The sequence below is a fragment of the Danio rerio genome, chromosome 12 (assembly GCF_049306965.1).
Source record: "Danio rerio strain Tuebingen ecotype United States chromosome 12, GRCz12tu, whole genome shotgun sequence".
In the NCBI taxonomy this organism is placed as follows: domain Eukaryota; kingdom Metazoa; phylum Chordata; class Actinopteri; order Cypriniformes; family Danionidae; genus Danio; species Danio rerio.
In genome coordinates this window covers 27,151,590-27,170,499 of record NC_133187.1, presented here as the reverse complement: position 1 = coordinate 27,170,499, position 18,910 = coordinate 27,151,590, and the positions used below count along the sequence as shown (strand labels likewise).

Sequence of the window (18,910 nt, the reverse complement as noted above, 5' to 3'; positions counted from 1 at the left end):
GTGCGACATGTAAAAATCCGGGACATTTTACATGGCGTGCGCTACAGTCAGCTCCTAAATAATAAGAAATTATTAAAGAAAATGAATGAATGAAATAATAAAATTAAAATGTGCTGTCTTATTCATTCGCTCATTCATTTTCTTTTCGGCTTAGTCCCTTTATTAATCCAGGGTCGCCACAGTGGAATGAATCGCCAACTTCTCCAGCACATGTTTTACACAGCGGATGCCCTTTCAGCCACAACCCATCTCTAGGAAACATCCATACACACTCATTCACACTCGTACTGTACACTACGGACAATTTAGCCTACCCAATTCACCTGTACAGCATGTCTTTGGACTGTGGGGGAAACCAGAGCGCCCGGAGGAAACCCACATGAATGCGGGGAGAACATCCAAACTCCACACAGAACTGCCAACTAACCCCGCTGAGGGTTGAACCAGTGACCTTCTTGCTGTGAGGCGACAGCACTACCTACTGCTCCACCGTGTTGTCGTGCTGTCTTATCTTTTTACATTTTTTATTGAATATTTATTCATTTATTAAATAAATATCTTGTATAAAATTGACATGAAATTGGACTAAAAAATGATAAAAACGTTCAGTGTCTTGTTAATGAAATTTACAGTAAAAAAAAAACAATTAATAAAAATAATAAGTAGATAAATAAACAAATAAGCTAACATGCAACTTATCAGTGGCATTTTTAAACAGTCAAAGAATGACCTTTTGGTTTATACTTCCTTATTTATTATTTATATTTTCATATTAACCATAACATTTCCATAGACTATAGTTAAAAACTAAATTTAGCATTTCCATGTTTGCGGTGGAAGACATGTTTCCTCATGAGAGTCCTCTCTTATTACATGTTCTACCTATTCTAAAATTTTAACCTCATTAGGTCAAAAACGCCCTTATTTATTATTTCTATACTTTTATATGTGCATTCAACTGAAATGTGGCTAGAGGATGTGTAACACGATGAAGTTTTATTTTCTCATTGAATTCCTTTTCACTTCAGTTATTTCTTACTCAAAACTGAACACACACATAATTAAATTGACAGTTTTTATTAAGAAATTAAGTTGAAAAAGCTTTTTAGGTGTAACCAGTTAAAGTTAAGTTGATCCAATAATTCACTTTTAAAGCGTTAATTCCATCTTGAGGCCATCCTGATATTTTCAACTTTTTTATTTTAAAATTTTTACTTCCTTTAGTAAATGTTTGCTTATTTATTACATTATGTTTTCATATTAGCAATAACATTGACATAAAACATGGCTTAAAAACGAAATTCAACATTACCACGTGCTGTGGTGGAAGACACGAAGCGTTGGTTCCCTTATTGGACGTCCTCTCTACCTAGTGGTCACCATGGATCCGCATTGTGGACATCACAAAGGAGGCAGTGTACAGTCCTTTGCAGACGCCTTGGCAGCCGCTTTGGCCGTAGTAGCGATGTTCCCTCTCTGTGATGATGTAATGTTTTGGAATGATCCGAACAGCTCAGCCAGAACCGGAGTCAGAGTAATGGATGAGTGGTTTCTGTGGACAGAGTTTTGTTTGAGAGTTTTATTTTTCGGTGGGTTGATTCAGTTGTCCATGAACCCTTCCAGCTCTACGGTTTGCACTTTGCGTGCCGTTTAAAGCTCTAAATTAAGGGTTTGTAGCCAAGAAGTGCATCTGCTATGATTAGTGTTCTGCCACTTTCCTATCCAGTATGAGGGGGTTTATCCTTAGTTTATATACACACTGTCCAAATGGGAAGCTTGTATAGCATGTTATGCTATATAATGCATGCTAATTATACTGGTGTACCTTTGACTTGCAAGTAACAAAGGGCAACTAATGTTTTTTCTTTGTTTTTTATTATCATTTGTTCATCATTTACTTATTGAACATATAAATATTTTGCATAAAAGTGAATTAAATTAAGCCAAAAAATATATAAATAGATAATGATTAATTGTCTTCTGAAAGCTAGTCAAAATGGCAAAAACAATTGCAATGGATTTACTTATTTTTTGTATATTATTTGTTAAATGTTTGTTTATTATGTAATTTTTAAAAATATTTTGTCTTACAAGAAAGTCAAAATGCATTTAAAAATTTTTTTTTAAATCTAAATAGAAAAAAATATATAATATTTAAAAAAATTTATCAAATACCAATAAAAAAATTGTCTTAAAAGCTGTGTAAAAGCTAACTTTTCTAATATTATGATTGATTTTCAGAAATTTCAAGTATGAGCAGTGTTAATAAATACTAAATAATAAGTTATATAGCCACCTGACAAATCACACAAAACTCCTGTAACGTATTACATAATGCATCTGATCGTCCTACATAAGGGATGCCACTGTGGTGAGGACTGCAAAGAGAGACTGCCAATTTAAAGGCAGAAAGGGAAAGGAAATTTGGAAATTTCACATGAACTGAACTTAAATAGGCCCTGAAGAAGGATCCCACAAACTGAGCCTCAATGAGTCAGTGAGTTCATGTTATGTTTCCACTCAGTGAAATAAAGAAACCGTCCATCTATCTATCCATCCACAAATCTATCCATCCATCCATCCATCTATCTCAATATATACATCCATCAACATATCCATCAATATATCCATCCATCTATCTATCTATCTATCTATCTATCTATCTATCTATCTATCTATCTATCTATATCCATCAACATATTCATCCATCAATATATCCATCCGTCAATATGTATACAAACTGCAAAACCTTGTTGATAACCTGCAAAAGCATGTCATTTGCTCAAAATGGATAGCTCATCCCTCAAAAGCAAGTATTCATGTCAATAAAAGTGTCAGTGTCATCAAGAGAAAGAGAAAGTCCTGACACCATTGTTTATGAACTAGATAGTCAAATGGCTGTCATGTTTTCATTATGACAGTTTACTCTGTTGAGGTTTTTCAATGCAATAAGTTCAGATTTTAGTAACACGTCCTGAAAATTCTCAAGACAGCACTATATACTATTTTGCACAGCCATTTGAAAACTACAGTAAAGTTAGACATCAATGCATTTAGTGAAGTATCTGAGTACAAGACAAGCCTTTTGCAGGTTATCAACAAGGTTTTGCAGTTTGTATACATATTGACGGATGGATATATTGATGGATGAATATGTTGATGGATATAGATAGATAGATAGATAGATAGATAGATAGATAGATAGATAGATAGATAGATAGATAGATAGATAGATAGATAGATAGATAGATAGATAGATAGATAGATAGATAGATGGATAGATGATGGATGGATGGATGGATGGATGGATGGATGGATGGATGGATGGATGGATGGATGGATGGATGGATGGATGGATGGATGGATGGATGGATGGATGGATGGATGGATAGATAGATGGATGGATGGATGGATGGATGGATGGATGGATGGATGGATGGATGGATGGATGGAAATGTTGATGGATATGTTGATGGATGTATATATTGAGATAGATAGATAGATAGATAGATAGATAGATAGATAGATAGATAGATAGATAGATAGATAGATAGATAGATAGATAGATAGATAGATAGATAGATAGATAATTTATCAATTATATTCTATCTATAATTATTAAAAAAAACATCCAGTTATCATCATGCATTGCAAAACCTACAGTAATGTAACGTTACATTTAAACACAGGGGGCAGTGTAGAGTCCTGAAGACCTAAAGTATGTGTAAAAATATGTATGTGTTTAGGAGGACCAGGGTTGTATATAAAACTCCATAAACAACAATATAGCGCCAATATTACTCAGAGATGTGGAATTTAGAAGTACCTTAAATGGAGATACTATTTAAAATTCGGCCTTAAAAAGGAATCCTGCGAGAGCTGAAGGAGAATCCAGTTTCAAGCACCTGAGTTGAATTTATGCACTGTTGATTTCCTTGAAGCACGCAGGCAGCGAGTGCGCACTAGAGCTCTTCAAGTCTGGAAGGGGCAGTGACGATCTGACGGACACCACGTGACGGGAAAGGCGGGGCTTCAGCGCACTGTAGAAACTTTCGTCGAGCTCCGCCCTTCAACAGCTGCAACGCATTTATACACATGTGCAAACTTTGCCCATGTACGACACTCCCTAAAACCTGTGCGGCTCCTCTCCAAAGAACTCCAGCGACCTTCCCCTGCTCCGATTCAAGAGGCAAACCCCATTCAGCCGTGGATTTCTCCGAGTACACAAGGATCCTTCTCGGTCCGAAAACTTTTTTTTTCCTCTGAGCTGGAACTCACTTTAGAAAATGTCTGCTTCGGTGCTGTCTTCCATATATGACTTCGACAGGGTAAGAGTTTGTGCTTTAAAATCAGCTGTATAAACTGGCTTTAAGTTCACCGTTGTTTGTTTTCTTAGTTTATCTTTGTTTGTTTGTTCAATTTATCCGGGTTGGCAAACTTGTAACTTGAGAGCTGCATGTTTACTATATGTGACCACTCGCCAGTCAACTCACTGTTAGTGTTGTGTGGCACTCCAAGGAAGGAGTTTTGTCGACTCTTTTGCTTTTTTCACTTGTGTTAACTTTTTTTTATTTAACTTCGACACCTTTGCGCATTACTTATCTGTACATTTTTATTTATTTATTTTTATTTTTTGTAGAGCCCAATTGTACACTTTCAAGCAGGGCTGTTGTTACAAACTACACCAGTAGTGTTATTAGTAGTTAGTGTTATTAGGAAAACCTATATATATAAAAGTTTTGTTAATGAATTACATGTTCGAAATAATGATGTCAACATTATTACATTTTAAACCTCACAATTTTAACTCCAGAGAACAAATAAAACTGTGACAAACACAGAAATGTGTTAAACTCAGCGTTTGCCATATGTGTAAATGTAAATGTGTGTTTTATAGACCTGTACATTCAAAGTTTTGTCATTTGACGCGCACAATTTACTTTCTGTTGCCATGTATATATTCAATTCTGCTAATATGGCATACAAAAAAAAAAAATGTATATGTTTTTTACTTTTTAGTTGGGTAAACCGATACTAATACCCACAATTTGTGTTTGCTTCAGGAAAAAGTCCCGAATTCGAATGCAATCTATCTCCACAATATGCTGGAAAAGAGGAATGTTGGGGTCCCGCTTGCTGCTTCCAACACCAACAGCAACAGGTCGTTTGGTTATTTCAGGAGTAACTCGACAAACCACATGGACTTCAACATGAGCAACAGGCTCCAGATCGGGTTTGAGAGCTCAACACCTGCCTTCATGAATAAAGAAAACAAGTACAGAGACCGCGCGTTCAGTGACGCGGGAGAACGCAGTCAACAGCTTCAGGAAATGCTTCAGCAAAAGCCCGGCTCTCAGATCAACTCCACCCGCTACAAAACCGAACTCTGCAGGCCTTTTGAGGAAAACGGCTCCTGCAAGTATGGAGAAAAGTGTCAGTTTGCTCATGGCTATCACGAACTGAGAAATCTGTCCCGTCACCCTAAGTACAAGACCGAGCCATGTCGCACATTCCACACTATTGGTTTTTGCCCGTACGGCCCACGCTGCCACTTCATTCACAACGCTGATGAGCGCAGAGCTGCTACAAATAACACTCAAGCGAGGCTCAGCCAGGAGCTCTGCATCCTTGGAGAGAAGGAGTCTTCGAACCTATTCCTGAGACCAAGGGAAAGACCAAAGCTGCACCACAGCCTTAGCTTTTCCGGCTTCTCCAGCTCCCGCAGCAGTGACACGGCTCTGATTGACAACCCAACATCACGAACGCCCCCACCACCTAACTGCTCGCTCACTCCCACCTCACCCTGCCTGAACGCCTTCACGTTCCCCGATCAGGATCTTAAGGCTTTTCTTGCCCCAATCATCCCTCATACCCAAAGCAGCAGCTTGTACAGTAACATCCAGACCAACGGCTGCCCGCCTTCACCACCTTTCAAAATGAGCCACTTGCCCTCCATGTATCCACTCTCAGAGTCTCCAGTGTTCGATTCTCCACCAAGCCCGCCAGATTCCCTCTCAGATCCTGAAGGGTATCTAAGCGGCTCCTGCTGTTCCTCTGGCACAATCAGCGGCTCGGAGTCGCCCAGCATGGACGCAAATAGACGTCTGCCAATCTTCAGCAGGCTGTCGATTTCAGACGATTGACTTGCTATTCTTATTATAGCCTTTTATCCAAGTAGTGCCAACATGAGTTTCAGGTCAAATATCAGTCTCAGCCGTTGGTGTTCATCTCATGATTGAGATTTGATTATATTGTATTTCTTCTTTTCTCTTTTTTTTTTCCTTTAACCAAGATGATTGCTTCAACAGTCTACGAGCAAAAAAAAAAAAAAGGCAAACGTAGAAGTAAATCTTGGGAAAACATTCCACAAGTTTGGAAGTAGTGTGAGAGCACAAGAACTGGGACTCATAAGTTGGTCATGGAATGTCATTGCAGATTTTCGTTTTCTTTTTAAAACTGTGTGGTATCATTGCATTTTGCATCATGCTTTGAAATCTATTTAACTTATTTATTGTCATGTGAAAAAGTATAGCCTTCAAGGATAAATTGAGTCCATATGGTATTTATCGAATCTAAAAAAAGCAATACACTTATATTCCTGTTAAAAATTGTGATCGCCAATATTAACCTGGAAAACCGTTGGGTTTGTCTCACAATAATATATTTTTGTTAACTCGTTTGTTTTACTGTAAATAGGTAAATAATTTAAGATTGTATGCTATTTATTTCAATTTTGTTTACTGTGTGTATATTATATATAAATATATTAAAAAGTGGGAGCGTCTGATGAGGTCACGCTGTGATTTCTTGTGCGGGAGGGAGGATCTATGGGCATTTCTAGAATGTAGCCTGTCTAATGAGGTCTTTTTGGCCATGAATAACTAACTCACTTCACACCTTAAAGTATGACTTTTCGTTCGGTTTTTGTTTTTTAGCAACGATAACAACCAAAAAAGCGAGAGAAAGTATCCATTTGCACACAGTTGCGTGACGATTGCAGTCTAGTGCCAGAGAATGTAGCACTCTCTCCTATCTAGAGGTTAATAACTAGCTAATATGTGCCTGCCGGGGTCGAGGATCCCGCATAGTTTAACCTAACACAGCAGTTGCTTTGGTGTATATCTAAAGCCAGTTGAATTGAATGTAGCTCATAGATCAAGATGCCTTTTTTTATGGTGACTGAGATGCTATTTCCTTGTTTATTTTTCTACTTTTTAGATCGTTCAATCGCACCATTCCTAATGAAAGATGCTCTGACTTTGTGCTTCTCTAGACTTGCTGAGCTGACCAGGGATATTAAGTTTGTAGCTGGTTAATAACTATTACTTTTTAGATGAAGTAAAGCAACACTGAATGTAACGAGTCAACGTCAGCTGGAGTTGGAGTGTGTATGCAAAGTGTGCAGAGTAAATTTGTACTGTATGTTGTTTTTTTAATTATTATTATTTTAATATTTTCCATAGAACTTCTAATAAAGGCATTTTTGAACAAGATCTGGATGTTCTCAGGGGGTTTTATTTAGCAAGTTGTTGTAGCAAATATGAATTGTTGTTCCAAGTCCAAGATCAATATATTCATCTTCTGTAATGAAATGATGACATGTCAAATGTGATACTGGAAGATTTATTTTACTCCATTAAATGTCTGTACATCCTAAACTTTAATACTTTAAAACATCCAAAAATGAAATCAAACAGACAACATTATTGGTCAAATTATTCAAAAACAAAATTGTGTGTGCAGCATACAAAAAATATTCTTTAAAAGTGTTGAAAATCTGTAGTTATTATATTGATGGCTTTCAGATTCCAGTTTTGTGTTTAACGGGAAATAATGTAAATGTTTAATACCCCCTGTAAGTGAATGACCTTTTAAAGTTTCTGAATGAACTAGCCCTTTAAGACATAAAACAAATGACACATTCAATATAAATGAGTGTATTGCACATAAATACTGACACTAAACCAGCATTGTAGCGGTGTAAATTAAATGAGAACTAAATTCTGATTTAAAATAATTTGGTTTTCTGCATTATATAAATGGTGGCTGATCACAAAAAGCTTCTTCAGGGAACCATAAACAAATCTTCTATAATACTCTTATGTACCTAGTGTAGCTATATTTTCAACAAAAAGCAAATAATAAGAAATTGCATGAAAAACAAATGTTAGAGCTTCTGTTAGTGTTCACTGATCTGTTTAAATATGATAAAAAATAAACCTGACTGTCATATAAAGTAGCAGTGTTTACTTAGGCTTATATTGAACAACTAACTTAATTCATATGAATTTGTCATTCAATATTTTTATGACTAGTTTGTTGCATAAAATTTTGGCTGAACACACTCAATGAACAGACTTAATTAAAATTAAAACATTAAGTTAAAATACTTTTACATTTAAAATAAAAAAATAAGTTAAAATACCTTTGTATTATGAAGATAATTTCAAAAAAAGTGCAGATTTAATTTTAAACCTTAGGACAGGGCTTATTCATGCAACATCCTGTAAATTATTTTCTACTCTCTATTCTGGTCTGCTTTCCTGCCCTCCTGCTTTTCTTCTACTACAATGTGCTGGAGTTTGGTCTCCTCTGCTGGTAGAATATTCAATAGAGGCCTGCTTTGTGTGAATGGCAGAAAGTGAAGTATGAGGGGGGAGCGGTGGCCCCGTACAGCGATCTGTGTGAGTTTATAGACCCTCCCAGTCAGGAGTGCAACAATGCACAGTTTCTCAAAAGAGGCCTTACTGGAATTTACAATGTTACATAAAAAAAAGAAGAAGAAGAAAGATTACCACTGCTTGCTCAAATTACTTGATTAGAATGAGCTGACATTGCAATTCTTAATTTTTTTTTAAAATCATATTAGTATTATGTTCAACCATTTTCAAGGAGTAAAAAATTTATCTGATTATTTTGTGTTCGGATGTCATGAATCGGGTTTGTTGGTGTAACTAAAGACACTTTCCCACAGCATTCTATAGCATGTTTGGAGGATTTTCCACTGCTTTTTATATCTAGTACCTGATACTTTTTTAATTACACCTGGTTCCACGTGAGCCGCACCATTACTAAAACATAATGTATACACACTGCTGATCCCAGATTGCTCTAAGATTCATCAATATTAGCCTCATCAGATTTGAATGTATTGTTGGTTCATATGACTAACTGTTTTAATACAATCAAAAGAAAAACACACTTAAAAATGCAGCATTGTGGTCAGCAAAAGATGTCTAGGAGTTCCTCACGTTCATAGCCAGTGAAAAGGATAATGTTATGGCAATATGGTTGAGTACAAATATAGTGATAATCCCACTAAATTGATACTAAATTGCAGTGAAAATGTGAACTGAGTTGAGCCAAACCGAACTGAAGCAAGCTGAGCTGTGCTGTGCCATACCGTAGGTTAGGTAATGGATGTGTAGTTTCCAGCAGGCATTAAGAGGATAAAATGTTGATAGTATTGTAAGAGTTTAATCCTCACTTATTTTTGAGATTAAGAAGAGTGTTACAGTTAAAATTTTGATATTTTTGTATGTTAAAAACAATAAATAATGTTGTTAAAAGATAGTTCACCCAAAACTGAATTTTCTGTCATTATTGCAACATAGGTTCATTCCTATGTACATTTCTGGAGATCGTGAATTATGTAGCCAGAAGTACGTAAAGGAACGTTATGTTGCGAAATGATGGCGTTCCTTTTTTTGCTCTTACCAGCTAACTGCCTACCTCTGTAGGGATGGCTTTTCCACATTAACCAGTTTGTCTAGTGGCTTGCCGCATATACTGGAGGATTTGAGACACAGAGAAAAGTTGAATGTGACGACAGGGTTCGAGTCCTGCAAAGAACTATTCCAGAAAGCAGCTAAGACAAAAACAAAAGGCAAAAAATAAAATAAACAAGTAAATAACAGGGTGAGAATTGGTAAAATCTGAAAATATGGCAATAATGAGGCTGTCGTCAGAGCTTTTCTTTTTCTGCATTTCTTTTGAAAACATTGTTGGTTGGGTTTAGGTAAGTGGGTGGGTGATAGTCAACCAGTACTTTTGAAAACACTATCGGTTGGGTTTAGGGAAGGTTGGGTTAAGTTAGTCAGTTAGTCAGTCAACAGCGGCCTCTGGTGGGCAGGGGTGAATGGCATTCGTGAGAGAAATTTAACGTCTCAAAAAGCATGCACATACACATCTGGTTATTTCGCCAAAACAAAAACTGCAAAAAAAAAGTACCTCCTTGGATGTATTTGGTCCTCTCCAGAAATAAATATAGGGGTACGTTTTCAGACCGAGCCTGGGTTGCATCATTTACTCTCCCTTCACTTGTTTAAAACAGGTTCTGTTGAACCCAAAGCAAGATATTTCGAACAAAGCTGGAAACCGGAGAATTCTTTTTTTGCTGCTTGTTCAAACTATTTACTTAAAATGAGCTGAACCAACACAATTCCTAGGGTTTTTTGGGACATGTTTTATGTTCAATCTACTTAGTTTAGTTAGAACAAATAAGTTACCCTAATCTATTTATGTTGGGGCAATATGACAGAATCATGTGGAACCCAGCATTTTTATAGTGCACTGTAAAAAGTGATTAGTTACTTAAAGCGAGTAAACCAGATGACTTCACAAAATAATGTAAGTCAACTCATTGTAACTTGAAACTGTTAAGCTCACTTAATTTTTATTATTATGCAAATTGCACTCACATTTTTAATAAAAGTAATCACTTTTTCCAATAAACATTTATTATATTTTATATTATATTTTATTATAGTTGTTTTTTATAGCTTTTCTGCATCTAGCAAAACGACATACAGTAATATAAATCTGGTCTTCCAGACTCCAGTGTGTCTTTTAAATTCAATAGAATTTTTAGACTTAATCAAACACCAAATATGTGATATTGTAATAATTGCAGTAATTATTTGAAAAAAGATGTGCTGAAATAGTCTGACACTGTAAAAAGGGATTAGTTGACTTAAAAAGTGAGTAAAATTAGCATAGCTATAAAAATTAAACTTCACAGTTCCAAGTTACAATGGGGTGACTTACATTATTTTTGTAAAGTCAACTTGTTGCTTTTAAGGTAATTGGTTTACTCGCTTTAAGTAACTAATCACGTTTTACAGTGTGCACTGTACTTAAATAAGTAGTTTGAAGAAGCAGCAACATAATTTTTGAGTATGTACTTTAGATGTCAATGGTTAATATTTTCAGCCTTCTTCAAAATATCCTCTTCTACATGTTTTCAGGAGAATAAAGAAGCTCATAAAGGTTTAGAACCACTTAAGGTTGTCAATAATAAGTACATTTTCATTTTTTATTTCTTACAGTGCTATAATAGCTAACACAACATTTTAGTTGCCCAAACTGATTAATTAAGATTGATTGGCTCAGCAAGAGTAAACTGTTTGAGATAAGTTGCCAAGATAATTCAAATAAAAGGGATTAGATCTCATTGGTTGAAAACTAATTTCGAACTTTCGAAAGTTGAAATAACATGTGGAAGTGTGTGTCATGATGATATTAAGTTACACCAAATGTTTTATGTTTTTGAGTGTGCTCTCCTGCAGGCCAAGATATGAAATCTTCTGACACAGTATTTAACGCAAGAAATGTAATTAGGAAAGCACAGGCAGACGTGTATCAGTGTGAAGGGTCTGCTGGGGAAGATAAGGAGTTCTGCAAATATTTATATCCCGAGAAGTTCTCAGACAAAGCTGTTTAACTTTGAGGGTTTGTAATGTATGGCCTCTCACAAGCGTATGTATGATAAGGTTGATAAACGCCTCAATGATTGCTCTGGCTAATATGTGAATGTAAATCTGAACATATGTGGATCCAGTGTGTGCGTGCATGAGTCCTCTGTGCGCGAGTGTGTAAAAGAAAGGTTGTCAGGCATTAATGAAGCACATCTCACAAAAGCAGGAAAACACTCTGGTCGCTGATTAGGGACTCTTGGGAGCAGAGCTTATTCCTCTTGGATTCTTTCCACTACAGTGCGGCTCTTTTGTGATTTATGTGAAGCAAGCTTGAGGCCATTTTCAGTCATGCAGACATACATTTTATCAAAATTTGAGTAAGAGTTCTGTTCTTTGACAGTTGTTCCAAAAAGCTAAAATGATCAGCCTTGGATTTATAAAACTTTTCATATTCTTTATAATATAATATAATATAATATAATATAATATAATATAATATAATATAATATAATATAATATAATATAATATAATATAATATAATATTCATTTATTCATTTTCTTTTCGGCTTAGTCCCTTTATTAATCTGGGGTCGCCACAACAGAATGAACCTCCAACTTATCCACCATATGTTTAACGCAGCGGATGCCCTTCCAGCTACAACCCATCTCTGGGAAACATCCATACACACTCATTCACTACAGACAATTTAGCTAACCCAACTCACCTGTACCACATGTCTTTGGACTATGGGGGAAACCGGAGCACCCGGAGGAAACCCACGAGAAAGCGGGAAGAATACGCAAAGCTCGAATCAGCAACCTTCTTGCAGTGAGGCGACAGCACTACCTGCTGCGCATCATAAAAATAAAATTAATATAACATAAGTAATATAATATAATATAATATAATATAATATATAATATAATATAATATAATATAATATAATATAATATAATATAATATAATATAATATAATATAATATAATATAATATAATATAATATAATATAATATAATATAATATAATATAATATAGTGGTGACGCAGTGCCACAGTAGGTAGTGCCGTTGCCTCAAGCAAGAAGGTCGCTGGTTCGAGGCTCGGCTGGGTCAGTTTCTGTGTGGAGCTTGCATGTTTTCCCCGTGTTGGCATGGGTTTCCTCCGAATGCTCCGCTTTCCCCCACAAGTCCAAAGACATGTGGTACAGGTTAATTGGGTATGCTAAGTTGTCTGTGGTGAATGGGAGTGTATGGATGTTTCCCAGTGATGGATTGCAGCTGGAAGGGCGTCCGCTGCGTAAAAACACATGCTGGATAAGTTGGCGATTCATTCCCCTGTGGCAACCCCAGATTAAAAAATGAACAAAAAATAAAGAATGAATGAATTATATTATATTATATTATATTATATTATATTATATTATATTATATTATATTATATTATATATTTATTATATTATATATGTTGCTGATTTAATAACACACACAAATAGTAGTCAACATTTAAAGTGCATCAAAAAATATTATGAAAATTGTCTAAAAGATTGAACAACACCCATTCACAATTTTGAAAAACTTTGATAAATTTAAAATGAGTTTGTTTTAACTCCAAAAGTGTCTTTTTTGATTATATAATAGACTGCTAGGGCTGGGCGAAATGGCAAAAATGCAATCTTGATAATTATTTATCATATTGAACAATAACTATATTTCAATATCACTTGTGAATGCTTCCAGATTTAAAAGAGTACACCAACAATGACCGAAGCCACAAAAATTAGAGAGTCCATTTAATGGCATAACATATTTTCGGCCGATAGATTTTTGATGGCCAAAAATTCAGTACATCTCTAATATCAACATACTTTAGATCCCCATTGTTGCACATTTCTGCTGTGTGATTGGCTACTAAATAAATATAGAGTAAAGTCCAAAGCCTATCATTGTTATTGACATAAATTGTATTGCAATTCAATATAATATTGTTTATCAGCCCAACCCTATTGACTGCTGTATATACATACACACTACTCTTGTATAAACTCTATTTTTCCACTAATATGCCAGTTGCACTGAAGGACAGGCTCCACTTTGGCTCATTCTTATCTTCAGTAACGGAGCACCTGTGACAAACAAACCAACTGCTCTGTGCCTTTCCTGTTTTGTTGTCAGAAATGTGTGCTTGGTGCAAGTTTCAGTGGCTCTTTGCACAAGGCAAGGAAGTCCCACCCTCCTCCTCCTCTTCCTCAAGAGCTGAAGTCTAAAAAGCACTAAGTGAACACTTCCTTCCTTCAGCAAACAGTCCTATACTCATAACCCCATGAGTTCGGCCGCTGTAGTAGCCGTATTGTCTTAAGCGTTATCTGAGCACGACCGGGGGAAAGCAACACAATATAGTTCAGTGAGTCATAAGAAACACTCCAGCACATCACATTCATAAACACAAATTGTGACGGGTGTGGTGGACGGAGACTTTACTGGCCTGATAAGAATTTTGTCCTCCTTGATTTGGTTTCCTCCTTTAGGGGTAAATTCTATGATTTTACAGTTTTAAGAGTTCATCAATCATGTTCATCAAGAGTTCAGTCATATATTTTTTAGTGTGTGCTAAATAATTTGCCACAAAAGACATTATTAAATTATAGTTATCATGGTTTTGCAAATAAAATAAAAATAAATTCATTTAAAAATGAAAGAATGCATGCTTAACTAATAGGGGAGGGTTGTATACTAAACTGATTGCATGTTTTCAGTGTATTTTATCAATGTGTATAACATTTGAGTACTGAATAAGCCAAATACAAGTTTTCATGATTATATACACTATAGGGCTGTACCATAATGAAAAATCTAACATTTTGATATTTTTTATCTTACGATATACATATGGTGATACAAATACAATTTTACCAGATGACTTAATATCTCTATTTGGAAAGAATTTATAATGTTAGATTGATTGGGATGATTCTGCAGTGGAAGTGCATCCACATAAAATCTAATAAAAAAATTAAACTTCTTGGGGTATATTATAAAAGTGAAGACCGGGGCTGGCGGGCATGCTGCAAAACAGCCTAAATATTCAATACCCACATATGTCATTTTTTACCTGCATCTGTTAATTTCTTAATGATTTAAAAAAAAAAAAAACATAGTCTAATATATTTTACTAGGCAAATAACAAACTGGCCAGCACAGCTAACCTTCCTCAGTCAGAATTTGTCCATTTAAATAAAAGATAATTAAAACATAATAATAATAATAATAATAATAATAATAATAATAATAATAATAATAATAATGATAATAATAATAATAATAATAATAATAATAATAATAATACGTTAGAGGTTCACAATTTTTTGTAGCCTCTCTTGTAAAAAAAAGTACATTTGAAAATTCATGGATAACAACAGTAGCCTAAATAGTATTCAAATCAATTTCAATATGGTCTGATTTTAGTGTTCACACCTTGCTCATTTTTTTTGTTTTTAGCCAAGACGACTGTTTAGACGTCTGTTAGACATCTTTTAGACATACTTTAAAAACTAAAACAAAAAAAATGATTGCTGGGTTGTCGTTGAGGGGTGGGTCTTCTGAACCATCCAACCCCCCTAGCTATGGGCATATGCATATCACATAGAAATAAAAAAAAACAGCACAAACTATATCAAATTTTGTTAAGGTTTTGATTGTTTTAGTAGTGGGAATTGTTTTGATTTTAATGGAAACTGTTATTTTCCTCTGGGTCCCTACTGGTAATTTTTCACCTTATTCTTGGCATTCTTAAACCAATACATCCTAAAACACATTAGAAACCATCAGTTTTTTTGGTTTTGATGGTTATGATTTGATGGTCTGCAATATTTTTTATTGGTACAGTATTTGTAGCAGAAACCATTAGAGCTTTTGTGATGGTTTATAATTTATTTTTTGCTAGAAGAAATTGTACAGTAAATTGAAAAATTTTATATATTTTTTTAAGACAAATAACTGCACAGATGCAGAGATTATAATCTATAAATAAACACACACCTGTCCTCTGTTCCCTCTAAAATAATAATAATAATAAAGTTAAAAAATAATAATAATAATAAAAAAAGTTACCAAAAATGGCAGAGTAACGCCCATGTCCTCCAGAATGGCCGGATTCCAATGAAGCAAAAGTGATACTTGGATCGAGACAAACTCCACCATATGGACTCAAGAGGAAGGGATGGAAGTCTCTACAGTGGATGGATTTACTGGGATAATAGAATCAGGGACACAGAAATAAACCGTCAGGCACTATGAATCTGCCGTGTCACACAGTGCCCATAGTGCAAAACAATGAATTCAAAGAGCACTTAAAGAGCAGCGTACTCAGTAGGGGTCTAAACTAAAGGAAATGAGAGGCCCATCTGGGATTTGAGTCAGAATACTACAACACAAAAACAATGGCACAACCTGTTCACACTACACAATTCATGTTTGCTGGCTGTGGAAGTCTGTTTTCAGCTCAGGAAGAATATAAAAGTTAACTGTGAATTTGGAGTTGTTGCTTTGTTTGCCTAAACTTGCTTAGTTTTTGTACAGACTGTATCCCAAAGTTGCAGTTCTAGGTATATTAGAGAATTATATCTAAAATTTTCACAAATTGTTCACCTTTTTTGAAAGTGATTATTTATTTAGTACTTTCAATCTCAAAACTAAGATTTTCATCAGTTTTCTTCCATAAATAACGTATTTTTTTTAAGTTTACATTATTTGCGAACATCTATAAGGCAAAATATAGATCTCAACATATATTAAAACCCCTGAATTGTCTTAATTAAAATGCTACTTGCTGTAACAAATCTTCAAATTTTTCAGTGCCATTGTTTTGTATTAACATGCATACTAGTAATGTGTTTTTCGAAAATAAAATGAAATAAAATTCAAAAATGTAAAATTATGTAAAAAGTATTTTTTGTGAAGCTGGGCCTATATCTTACACGAGGGACTATTAGATTATCTTTTTTTAATTACATTAATAGTTTTTATCGTAAATTATGTCCACACAATTTAAAAATGTCTATTTTATTTAAGTGTAAATTTAATTTTCACCATCATTTTATGTTCAAACTGAGTCTATTTCTCATAATTGCGACTTACATGTAAATGTGAATTCTCACAGCTTGTGTTTTTTTTAAACAAAAGACTTTATTTAATTTTTGTTTTTTGTTAGTTTGTTGGGCAGCACGGTGGCGTAGTGGGTACTATAATCGCCTCACAACTAGAAGGTTGCTGCTTCAAGTCTTGGCTGGGTCAGTTGGCATTTCTGTGTAGAGTTTGCATGTTCTACTTGTAATAGTGTGAATTTCCTCCGGGTGCTCAGGTCCCCCCCATGAGACTGTGTTGGTTATTCAGCTGGTTAGTTAATTAGTTTGTGACTGCAGTTCTTTTTTACCTGATGTGCAAATTTCTAAGCAGGGAGGCTGCATTTTTCTGTAGATGCAAAACTATTTAGAACAATTAAAGCTATATACAGTATCTCAAAAGTGAGACTATTTCTTGCGTTTGTGACATAATGGGTGGGTTCCTACTTATCAGGTTTGGTTTGATTAGAATCAACCCAAGTCTGTAATTACAGTTCATTTGAGCAAGTGTGAACTCTATCCAAACTTTGGTGTGAATCAAACAAGTAGACTAAAACCCCTGAAAAGATGGGCCATGGTCAACATACTAAACAAACTCTGGTGTGGTTTGACTTAAATAGGTACACAAGTGCACTAAGCACCTCCAAATGAACCAAAAACAGGACATGAGGGGATAAGCTGACAAAATACACAAACATACCTAATTTTCTTTCTTATCATAATACTAATGTTGCCTGTCACAATTTATCCCAAGGGTCTCCACGAAGTTGATCTTCATATAGCTCTGTTGCAAAATGTGTTATAAACATGCGGCAATCTCCCACAGGGTTCTTGAACCATTTTAAAGTAAAATTTAATGCTTTTTAAGACCTTTTTAAGACCTCAACAAATATAATTTAAGACCCCAAAATTTTATAATTTCTTTGGAATAGGCTACTCATTTTAATGTTCTCGTTAGATTTAAATAAATTGTGCCTCGTCACAGTATGGATAACCCACAGTACCTGTCTTTTGGGTGTCTGGTGGTGAAATGAAACTGTTATAGCTGACTGTGAGAGGGCGTCTGAACTAGAGCTGTAATGAGGATATAAAAGCTAGGCCCGATAGAGCCCGAACCCGACAAGTACATTTTGATTGACAGCTTTTTAAAAGCCCGAACCCGTTTACAGCCTGACATTATCCAAATGTGCACATGCACATAGCTCTTTTGTCTTTTTTTCATGAATGAGTCGTTTATATGCGTTAACATTACTTATCCACAACATAGGCTACAGGCCAAGTTGGAACATAAAAATAAAATAAGCCCTCTGTAACATCTTAACATCTCAACACTCTAAATAGGCCTGGGTACATACACTTAACCTTTAAATTGGCCAACGCACCAATAAAAATAAGGCGCAGTAGGTAGTGCTGTCACCTCACAGCAAGAACGTCGCTTTGTGGCTGGTGCGAGCCTCGGCTCAGTTGGCGTTTCTGTATGGAGTTTGCATGTTCTCCCTGCGTTCGTGTGGGTTTCCTCCGGGTGCTCCGGTTTCCCCCACAGTCCAAACACATGCGGTACAGGTGAATTGGGTAGGCTAAATTGTCCGTAGTGTATGAGTGTGTGTGTGAATGTGTGTGTGGATGTTTCCCAGAGATGGATTGTGGTTGGAAGGGCATCCGCTACGTAAAAACTTGCTGGATAAGTTGGCGGTTCATTCCGCTGTGGCGACCCTGGATAAATAAAGGGACTAAGCCGACAAGAAAATTAATGAAATGAATGATAAATGATGACGGGTATTTGGCAACAACGAAATTAAGATAAAGGCTCTGTGGGATTTGTTTTGCCACTTCTCCTGACAATAAGGCAATGGTGAAGCTAAATAATAAAAGAATAATGCCAGCATTAGCCTGTATACTCTGACTACACTATGATTTTATGGTTTTATTAATATTTAGTTATAATTTGAAATTCTTCACTCATCAAGATTAGGCTATGTGTTTTTGTGGGGGAACATTATTTAATCCACTGTAAATGGCTTTAGTGCAGTCCTTCGCTCACTGAGCAGCACTGAACACCCTTTCTCTGCTGCTGCTACTGGCCGGGATACACTACGG

The 18,910-nt window shown here is 35.5% G+C and overlaps 1 protein-coding gene across 1 annotated transcript; it reads left to right on the top strand.

The window, feature by feature from the left end:
* The first annotated feature begins 4,097 nt into the window (after positions 1–4,097).
* Positions 4,098–7,493, top strand: zfp36l2 (zinc finger protein 36, C3H type-like 2). The gene is given in 2 exon segments (NM_207055.2): positions 4,098–4,328; positions 5,064–7,493. Coding segments are annotated over 2 exon segments (1,122 nt in total). The 5' UTR covers positions 4,098–4,286; the 3' UTR covers positions 6,144–7,493.
* Positions 7,494–18,910: the final 11,417 nt, after the last annotated feature.